This window comes from Taudactylus pleione, unplaced genomic scaffold (assembly GCF_031769625.1).
Source record: "Taudactylus pleione unplaced genomic scaffold, aTauple2 ptg000025l, whole genome shotgun sequence".
Classification (NCBI taxonomy): Eukaryota; Metazoa; Chordata; class Amphibia; order Anura; family Myobatrachidae; genus Taudactylus; species Taudactylus pleione.
The window spans coordinates 3355621-3367097 of NW_028284427.1; the positions used below are offsets into that span (position 1 = coordinate 3355621).

The 11477-nt window shown below is 39.8% G+C and overlaps 1 protein-coding gene across 1 annotated transcript; it reads left to right on the forward strand.

Annotated features, from left to right (window-relative positions):
• Positions 1 to 2339: 2339 nt before the first annotated feature.
• On the forward strand, positions 2340 to 5747 carry PURA (purine rich element binding protein A). The gene has a single exon (XM_088451138.1). The coding sequence runs from the start codon at positions 2543 to 2545 to the stop codon at positions 3395 to 3397; it is 855 nt and encodes a 284-aa protein (XP_088307264.1). The 5' UTR covers positions 2340 to 2542; the 3' UTR covers positions 3398 to 5747.
• Positions 5748 to 11477: the final 5730 nt, after the last annotated feature.

The following is an 11477-nucleotide window of genomic DNA, read 5'->3' on the forward strand; positions in this document are numbered from 1 at the left end:
TGTGATTTTTGATATATCTATACTTATTTATTGGTCACTTTTATAGGCATACAATTAGACCCATTCACTGTTCTTTAGGGTTCAGTGCTGCATTTGTTTCCTAGTAATCTATATTTTATACTGATTTCAGCTAATAAGCTTGAAAAAGTCCTAATAAATTTCATTTTATAGCTTTACATTGTTTTTTTCTGCTTGTATTATGTAGAGTGCAAACCTTCTGGTGACCACTCTACTGACCCCCTTATGAGGGTCTCTCCCATGAAAAGAGGGAGAAACCTCAGAAAAAGTACGCTTTAAGGGAGTGTTTTCAAGATGTGAAGTGGATGTATGAGTAGAGTTATAGGAGAAGTCTTGTAGGTTGTGAGTGAGAGGTGGCTTTCAGAGATGAGGAAAGCAGCAGGACTGTGGTAGGCCTGAGAGAAATTAAAGCAAGTATTCTGGAATGAAGTGTAAGATGTATATAGGAAGATAATCAATATATTATTTGACATTGTAGTGCAAGTATATCTTATGTTTTGACGGTACTCTCTGCGTGTGCAGGAGATGGGAGTGGTCATGTGTTATGAGACTCCCCGGGAGCTGCCGGGCTGACTTTTTGTGCATACGCAGTAGCAAAACATTGCTCATCTCCGTAAATAGCAGCACTGCATTCATTTCTGAATCAGGCCCAGAATTGGAAAAGCCCAGTTTATGAATATTTCTATTACTAGATATCATTTTACAATAGTCTGATATTTGGACACCTTTCTGGAGTTGTCAGGTGAATCCTGCAATTATTTTGTGCTTCCATGTTTGCAGGGCTCCTAATTTTTTTTTTTTATCACATCGATAGAAATTGAAAACTATTAAAATGTATTAATTTAACGCTGTAAATAGGCTGATTATTGAAAACAACCAATGCAAATAAATTCATGAGACAGTACAAAGATTTAAATGTTGAGGATAGTCAGTGTTATAAAACAAACTTTTGGATCACTATGGATGGGGGGAAAAAAATATTGAACGCTGCAGGGACAAGAAAACAAAATAAGTACAAATGCAGGATCTTTTGTAATTAATCTAAAGCTGGGTACACACTATGCGATTGTGTACCCAGCCGACAGGACGATGCGATGGAACGATATATTGTGCTGTCCGTACACACTGCATGATGCGGCGTACAATGGTGCATTGTGTCGTTCCATTTAGCAGCATGGTGTCATTCATTGCATCGTCCCATCTGCTAGGCTGCACAGCAGATAGGACAATGCGATGAGTAACCCGTGGTCACACTATGCGATCCACACTATATATTATTCTGACCCTCATCGGAACGATCTATTGTACAACGGAATGCATTATGTGTATCCAGCTGAACGGTAGAATAAAAAACGAAGTTTCAAACTGTTCAATAAATAGAATGTCCAGAAGACTCACAAAGTTACAGTATAACCTGCAATCTTCCCGGACGCCAGGATAACTGGGTGGAGATAACTGGCATGTTGACACAATTTTTTTTTTATCACCCTTCCAGCATATGTTTGAGGTGGGGCTTAATACAGCAGTGGGTGGCTAGTAACGAGTCGACTCAAAGTGCATCAGGCATGGACATCAAATGGTTCTCCATTGATAGTGCCATTAGTGTTTTCCATCAATGGCAGGAAATGATCACTGGTAGGTGGCACCAGTGCAGACATGTAACAGAGGTAGGTCAATCAAAGGTGGGTGAGTTTGGTGACATGCAAAAACCCCATTGCTGCGTCACCATCGGAACTCAGTCATCAATGGCAAAACATTGAACATCAATAGCAAACCATTGATAGCCGATGTCCATCCCTACTAGGGATTCCCTAGTATCAACCAGACCCAGGGATAAAGTTACTAAGATGAGAGTTCTATTTAAGAAGTGATGTTGGCCATAGCAACCTATCAGATTCTACTTCTCCTTTATCTAGCACCTTCGAGAAGATAAAACCTGGAATCTGATTGGTTGCTATCACTTATTAATATAACTCCCATATTAGTAAATTTACCCCCCCCTGACTTTGAAGACCTGCCCTCTGCATCACCTGGAAGGCAGTTCTGCAATAATCAGTAAATAAAATATTGTAATCAGGATTTCTGTAGTGACCTTTAGTAGGTGACTCCAGTATAACAAACATAAGCATACTTTCAGCTACAACGTTTCATTCAGCACATACAGCAGAGAACCATATATACATATTTAATAACACACAGTGTGGAGGACTCCGTCATATAAGTAGAAGCCGGCTGTGGAACGGTTTTGCAAGATGAATATTTACACATCCAGCTCTTCCCCAAATGAGACATTTTGCATACAAATTAGGAGGGAGAACCCAGGGTCTGCACTTGGAATGAGGCATCCGGACCAATGTCAGCCGTACACGAACTCTGACAAAAGTTGCTCTGAGAAGTTCTAAGCCCTGCCGGTCCCTGCCTGCTCCCCGGTCCCCCGTCCCGGCCGCCGCCACCAGATCTCGCGAGATGAGAGCTGGGTCTGTGGGAGTTGCAGCCGGGAGAGGGGAAGAAGGCAGGCGGCATCATGGCGGACAGAGACAGTGGGAGCGAGCAAGGAGGAGCGGCGATGAGTTCCGGCGGCAGCTCGCTACACCCGGCCTCCGGTGTCGGGGGCTCGGCCCTGCAGCATGAAACCCAGGAACTGGCCTCCAAGCGGGTGGACATCCAGAACAAGCGCTTCTACCTGGACGTTAAGCAGAACGCAAAGGGCCGCTTCCTAAAGATAGCGGAGGTCGGAGCCGGCGGCAACAAGAGCCGGCTGACCCTCTCCATGTCCGTGGCCGTGGAGTTCCGCGACTACCTGGGGGATTTTATCGAGCACTACGCCCAGTTAGGACCCAGCAACCCGGACATGGCGCAGGACGAGCCCCGGCGGGCGCTGAAGAGCGAGTTCTTGGTGCGGGAGAATCGGAAGTACTACATGGACCTGAAGGAGAACCAGCGGGGCCGCTTCCTGCGGATCCGCCAGACGGTCAACCGCGGGCCGGGCCTGGGCTCCACGCAGGGCCAGACCATCGCCCTCCCGGCGCAAGGACTGATCGAGTTCCGCGATGCTCTGGCGAAGCTGATCGACGACTACGGGGTGGAGGAGGAGCCCGCCGAGTTACCCGAGGGCACTTCCTTGACTGTGGACAACAAGCGCTTTTTCTTCGATGTGGGCTCCAATAAGTACGGGGTGTTCATGCGGGTGAGCGAGGTGAAGCCCACGTACCGCAACTCCATCACCGTCCCCTACAAAGTGTGGGCCAAATTCGGGCACACGTTCTGCAAATACGCCGAGGAGATGAAGAAGATCCAGGAGAAGCAGCGGGAGAAGCGGGCCTCCGAGCACCAGCAGCAGCAGGAGGAGGCCCCCGGGGAGGACGGGGAGGACGATTGATAACTGTATAAATGTCATGTCTAATAAACTGTAAAAGGAATAAAAATTAAAATAAAGTATATAACTGTTAACTCCAAGGGGAGCACCGCCCACCAAACCTCCACAGACTGACAGATTTTCAGACTTGTCACTCCCATCGCTGGATGTTGTCCACTTACCCACCATATAAACAGTAAGCAGCTGCTAAACAAACAAAAAAAGAAAAAGTAATAACATTATATATTGAACTGTGTTTCCTACTTGATTAAAAATATAAAGGATTGAGTGTTTATTTCCCTAATTAACCAAGAACTTTTGTACACCTGCTATTATTATTATTATTATTATTATTATTATTATTATTAAAGTGTTTGCAATGGTCAGATTATAAAAAAAGAAAAAGATGCTGAATTATATTAAAAAAAGATCCTTTTCATGTGAGCTAACATTTGACTTTAGCACAAAAGAGATATTTTAGAACACGTAAATATTTTTAGTTTTCTCATTTTGTTACCAAAATTGGAACCTTACATGGAGGTGGTTAGAATATTTGACACCTTATATTACCTGTGATTAGAGACGTGTACATAATGAGGGCTAGGCATGCTGTGTGTCTGAGCTTTGTCTAAATGTTATGCAGAGGTCTGTAGAGTTAAAGGTACATAGGTTAATTCATGCAAGGTAAATAAAAAGTGCTCTCTTTTTTTACGATATGCATTGCATCTGGACCTAGAGCATAAATGGTCAGTAAAAACTTATGTGAACATGAAACAAATTATTAAAAAAGAAAAAACATTTTAAATGAAATTTGCTAATTTGTGATTTTTGCCGTTTTAACCTATATTGTATTTGCAGTAAGTATGTTCTCCATAACTTTTCCTCCCAGAAATCTAGCATTTGCTTTCAGCAAACTGAATTTAAGGGTATATGTAAAGCAGCTAAAATATGAAGTTAAAACAAAAATATGATTGAGGATGAATTTTGATGCAAGATGCCCTTGTCGGTTTTTATTTTTGGTATTCAGTTAAGATTAGTAACTAAGATGCCTTGCTAGGTTGTTACATTCATTCCTTTACCTGTTTGCATGTATATTTTAAAGTGGATATACACATTTTCAAAATTGTTTGTAGATGCCTTAGGGGGGAATTCAATTCAACGTGCTATTGAATAGCGAAGGGAGGGACTCCTGAAGCTATTCAATACACAGCGCTGTTTGGCCACGCTAAGGATTTGTTCTCGCACCCCCCTGGGGATGCGAAAAGAAATCAGACCAAAGTAGCGGGTGCGCGGCTGTTTTTCTACATAGCGCGGCGCTAACAGCCGCGCGCCCAGCACTTTGGTCAGAGAATGCCGGTTACCGCGCCTTAACAACCTTGTTAAGGTGCGATAACCGGCATTCTCCGACCACACAGCGCACTGAATTGAATAGCTCCGGGAGCTCGCTCCCGGCGCTCTTCAATTCGTGTTGAATTGAATCGCCCCCTTAGTTTGTAGGTGCTTTGAGCAACTCCATTCATTGCTTTTCCTCTTTTTATAATCATAAGGGTATATTTTTTGTGTATGTCTGAAGTGTATCAGGGGGTTTAGTAGGCCATTTATACGGTTAAAATGTCAACAAGCAGTATGGAGACACTGTTAGTTTGAACCCCGACATGCTAATAATGTGATTGTAAGCATTTCAGTAGCGTCTGCTTTACAACTTCAAACTTGATGGTAAAGTGTTATGTTTGAAGTTGTAAAGCCAATGCTGAAAATATGCTTTTAATAGCATTATAAACATGACTGTGTGCTGGGGTTCAACATAACCACATCCGCATACTGCATGTCGACATTTTGATTGTCGAAGTTGGAACAGCTTAACCATATTGGTCACAGGTTAACTAAAACATACAAGTCTTTATAAAGCAGGGATGGGGGAACCTCAGGCCCCCGGAATCATTTTGGTCTGGCCCTTGGAGCTTTTTTCTGCTAGTCTCATCTGACTAGCAAGGTGTCTAGATTGGCATCCTGCAGCCAGAATCTATGCAGCAGTGCCGCTTGGAGCCGCTTAGGACGCTTCAGACGGTCACACCGCTGCCTTTACAGCTCCCGGGAGCATCCTCAGGGTGCTTCGGGCATTGTTGCAATCACCGGCGATTGTAGGTGATATCACACGGAGGGGCGTGTCCTGCACCAGGGCCGCAAAAAATATTTGATTGAGCGATATATATATGTAATCGATCAAAATCGCCCTCGGCAGAAAAAAGGTTCCCCACCCCTGATATAGAGAAACATTTAAAAACCACTGAAGTTGTCAAGATAAACATATTTATTTAGCAAATGTACTAAGATGGCTTGTAAAGGCCAATTATTATGTCTTTATGAAGGTGGAATCCCCTTTTGATCAATAAATAATCAATGTGAAGCATATCTGCTATCAAAATTTTTTTTTTTGGTACAATAAACAGTTTACCTACTTTCATGAAGATCACAGGCTGCAGTCCACAAATTTTGAGTTTGGAGAATCAATGGCTCTGAAGTGTTTTAATTGTTAATTACTTTTGCTTAGTGTGCTGTCATATGGGCCTTTTAAACAACCCACTCTTCATGCTATTAAAATGTGCTCTGAAAATGTCTAGTGGCACCTAGCTTTCCTTTGCAGGTGAGACTCCCTGCAGCTTTTAGGTATTTTGAGGTAATTTGTGATAGGATAAACCTTTAGCTACTCTCTGCTGGAGGGTGTACCTAATATTGCCTTTAATTTGACTGTCTTCTGTCTTTATGTGGCTGATGCATACAGAATGTGTGCCCATCCATGCCACTATGAAATCCACAACCTGAAAAGCTAAACCTATGTTTTAATACTAACAGTTGACATTGGAACGGTTCAATACTCTGCTAGAGATTACCTAACAAATTTTAAAAAAGATAGATCTGAGATAGTATTTATAATAATGTCCTCTTGGGTTTATTAAATATGAGTCTTGAGTAAAAAAAAAAGGAATCAAAACTGGATATTTTTCTTTGATGCAAGAGTATGGGGTATATTTACTAAAGGTCGATTTTGATTGATTTGAAATAGATGTTGTGTTTCTGTAAAAATTGTCTGTAATACCCCTTTCAGATAGAGAATTTGCTGGGGTAAGCTGTGTCAAGCCGTGTCCTTTCTCTGTGTAAAAAGGTGTACCCGGGTCCAAATTGCCAGGGCTTCGACCCTGGTCGCTACCAGGGTTATTTCTGAGTCCGACTCTGGTAGCCTGCAATGTGAAAGCTGCTGATAGCTGACAGCCGGTAACGTCCGCTTTTGATGACTATACTAAATTGCAGGGCTGACACGGGAATAACCCGGGTCCAAGCTGCAGTGTGAAAGAGCTGTGACCCGGGTGCAAACCTTTTTCAAAAACCCTGGAAAAAGCAGGGTCCAAGCCCCGGCTTCCATCTGAATGTGGTTATTAATAAATGTGTGATTTAGCCCCAGAAACACAAGATCAATGTTGATCAATTTTCATTGATTTTAAATCTATTAAAATCAACCTTTAGTAAATATACCGCTGTTTTGAATATATACCTCTGTTTGAATATATGCTCATTACACTTTACAAAAATAGTTCGTGTTTAAGGTGCTGTGTGTTTTTCAACGTGCACATGTTGCCTTTTTGTGTGCGTCTTATTCTGTAGAATGGTATAATGTTCTTTTTATATTAAGATTGCAGATTAATCACACGTGTAGAGATCTGTAGTACCAGCAGCATATATTAAAATATTACATATAGGCTAAACAGATGATCTACTATTTAACTCGCAAAACTGATTTTCAGACATTACTAGTAGAACAATGCCCAGAAATCAGCCATAACATTTTCAATTTTCTGGTTTGACGATCTAATACCATGTGATATTTCTCCAATACTGTGCTGTTTCTGACTTATGTACTTAGTGCAACATAAACTCTACTGTGATTTTGTATGTTATAGTGTGCAGTAGCAGTTCTCATATAACGGCATCATATGCTTCCCCGAGTCAGCAGAGAACAGCTCTGTACCTGAAAAGGTACTGTTGGGTTCTCCAGTCATTTCCTGATTTGCATTGCGGGTTTATGCAGTGTTAATAACAATGCATACTATAATTAGATGAATGGCGCTTCTTAGAGAAGACGATATTCTAAATGTGTAATATTATAAAACCATGGCAAATAGATTTGGTTTTTAATACACATTTATTACAAGTGAAATATACCTACAAATTAGGGGACCCATTAGAAAATTGTAATTACCACTGGCATATTTTGTTTAGTATCGCAGAGATGTGAATCAACATGCCACTGGTATTTAACATTTCTTGCCCCTCCAGTGAGGTCCAACGACATCCCCTTCTTTGGTGGCATCCTCCACCTGACGCTGCCAGTGACAGACTGCTGTGACATGCGCTTGCCTGACTGCCAGTCTGGACATGTGCATGACACCTTCACCCGGGGGGGGGGCTGTTGCTGGGTCCCCATTGTCGGCAATAGGGACTGTATCGCTCTCGCCATCTATATATAGATGGTGTAAATGATACATTGACAAACGGGTGAGCTAAGTTTACAGCTGTTTGTTAAATACTGAAAGAGGAACATAACCCCTTTAGCGAGTGCTCAATGGGGCTCTAGATGTCAGTAAGACAAGGTACTTACAAGGAATAAGAACTGTGTATGCAAGTTGGGAAGAGAAGTCCAATTAGGGAATTCATGTTAAAAATATGACCAGAATGAAATTATTCCTTCCCAGCACATGGGGAATAATTGATTGAGATACCTATCTAAATGTTTCTGTTTTCGTCCAGAAAAACTGGAGTTAATGGAATGCTAATTAATCTCCAAGACTTCCCTGCAGTAGTGTAAAATAAAATTAACATCTGAGTGTCAAGATCAACAAGAAATCTCTCTAAGCTTATTATTCTGTCCTTTCCATAACTAGCCCTTTCCCAAGTTGTCATTTTAGCGTACCTGTGTCAGTTGGCCATACAGTGCCAGGCCTGTGTATTTCAAAGCAGCTTCCCACTAGTATGTAATAAAATAATTTAAGAGAGATTGTGACTCGGCATGCGTACACACAACCCATTCAGCTTATGGAGTTATAACAAAAAAAAGTACTTCTTCATATTTCAAGCTTTTGGAAAACTGGTGGCCAGGTTAGATTCCAAAACGAGAGCTGCAGAAAGTGTGTGAATTATAACCTGACATGTAGGGAACATACAGTAATCATGTCATTTCAGGAATTCAGTTTATACCTTAAGGGGCAGATTCAATTAGCTAATTGTCAACCCTGAGCAATTAAATTGACTACCACATCCCCACGCGATGTGCACACTCTGGGACTTAATTCGTGGGGAAACTCATAGTTTCCAGCATTTAACGCGCTCTGCCCGCAAAATTATCCACCCCAGGAAATGGAGCAATAATTGAATAGCTCTGGACGTTAAACCTGGAGCTTTCCCTGCACTGTAAACACTGTGGGTAATTGAATCTTCCTCTAAAGGTGTTAGAAAATGTGCAGGAGGTTATGCCTGATGTATCGATGGGGAAAATATGCTTCTAGGCGGTATCAGAGAAAAATCAAAAAACAAAAACTATTTTGGCTATTTTTTTATCCCCCCCCCTATAGTTAACACATGGTAAATGTTTGCCTCCCTAAATGCCCAGCCATCGACAATGTCTAAACACCCTGCGGATAAATTAACAGGTTGTCAGTCTTATGGAGTCCAGTCCAATTAGGTTTGTACGCGAACAAAATTAGTTACTTCACACAAAGGTTATAATAGGTTTTATTATATTTTATTTTGTATACTTATGTATGTTTCTGTCAGTTTTTATTGTAATTTTTTTTCTGTACATAGTTTTGCCTCTTAATATATTTATCTTATGCCTGTTCTTACTGCTCCAAAACGGTAGTGCTAATTGTAATCATATATCAGGAAAGCTGTGGTAATTATTAACTGTATAGATTTATTGATGCTGAGTGGCGCTAGTCTATAACTAAAGCTAAGAGGGCTCTTAGTGGCCAGAATACGCTGAGTAGTTGCAGAACTATGGGTTTAGACTATAAAGTTAAAACTTGGATATTATTATCTAAGAAAGTCCTAGCATATCACCAGATTGATTAATCTGCACCCACAGAGAAATCAGAGTGGTTTGATCTCGACCGTTCCTGATTATTATTTTTTTTAAATATATAGATAGTTCAACAATTCATATAGAATACTAAAATATTATATATATATATATATATATATATATATATGTATTATATATAAAATATATAGATGTATATATTTTTTTTTTTTAAGAAAACAAACTCCTTTGGAACTTTAATTTCCGTGCTCAAGGTGATATGAAAAAGTCCAGACAAATATGAAGGCTCACTTTGTTTTACCTGTTTCCTGATGGTTAATCTATAAACTGCTACCTGCTATAATACATATCAAAGAGTAGGTCTGACTTGGCCACCTGACAAGCTAATCAAAGTAAGCTTTGGACAGTGAGATCCACACTACCTAGGTTATGGTCTAGGATGCAACAGTTGGTGGCAATTATTGGAAGCAATCAGTGGTTCCAAAGTGAGCCATCATATTTGTTTGGGCTGACTCTTCTAATTTTAGCGATATCCCAACGTGAAAATATTTAAATGTATATTTAAAAAACAATCTCTTGTGTAATTCTGCCATTTTTGTATAATATTGCATATAATTATTTTCTTTAACTAAAAACCTTATTCAACCTTATTTTAATGTGTTTTTTATTTCTTTGGAATTGGCTGCTGGTATTTATGTACTGAGGCTATGTGGAATCTTCTTAACAGAACACATACTTTTAATATTATTTATTATATGTTCAAAGTGAATTAATGTAAAATAATAGGTTTTACAAAGTCCTTTAGCATCTGTTTGAAATAAGTCTCTGCCAGAAATCTCACCAACCAGCATGTTTTGTACAGAGAGTTGAAGTCCTCTTAAATAGAAATGTCAAGCGGAGTGAAATTGTGGTGATACTTCATGGAAATCAAGTTTTGCAGCAGAATAGGCCATTTCAGAGTTGTGAGGGTCCAGCAATAAACTCTTATCAGGTCTCTTTGTTTTGCCTGTACTGTGTTTGTAAATTGATATTGCGTGCAATGAATAGAGCTTGAATGATGGGACCCTTTTCATTCTGCTGTGTGGCCTGCTTGGGGCAGGACTGGGAACACTAAAGACCCCAGTTCTGTCAATGAAATGTGCAAACTGCAGTTATATATTTTTGTTTATTTCTATAAAAAGTTTTTAGGAAATTCCTGAATATCCCTTTTTACTTTTAACTGTTGCTAAAATGTAGATGTTGATGGCACAACTTTTTTTTTTTTTTTTTAAATTCTTGCAAACTGTAATGCATTTATTTAAGTTTCTTTTGAAGAGGTGTTTTGCCTCAATGGCCTGAAACTTTTTAACGTAATATGAATATCCTGATTTCTGAAATAGCTTTAATTTCTCAGCTTATCCAATTATATTTTATTTTTGTAAACATCTAGGGCTTTTATATGATTAGCATATGAGAATGTTGACATTTTCATTTTCTAACCCTTTCACAGTGAAAAATAGATAATTCTAAAGCAAAAAAAAACACCTTTACCCAAATTGTACATATTTATTTATACTTAGATTTCACTGTAATATTTGGTATTTACTTTGTCGTTTTTTCTGAGTTTATGATGGTGCCAAATGTGTTACTCAACATTTGACCCAGTTATATTGAATAAAAACAAAACAAATATACTTTCCAATGAAGACCTTGATGTTTTTTTATGTTCATTAGTTACTATTAGATCTATAAGTAAAGTAAGATAGTAGATTCATGTGAGCGTAGATCTATTAATTATGACATGGCATAGGTAAATCACCTTCCCATTGAGGAGTGGTGGTGGCATGAACTGTACAAAATGCTTTCTGGAAGTAGATCTCAGTCCTGATGATGGTGGCACTTCTGGCATCGAGCAATTGTCGTCATTCATGGGATTTTTATTTTATGAAGAGCTGCAGAGTGGCGCTTGAAATACTTATTTGCACTGTATATGGTACATTATTGAAGCTTGTATGGGGAAAATAACAGGATTAG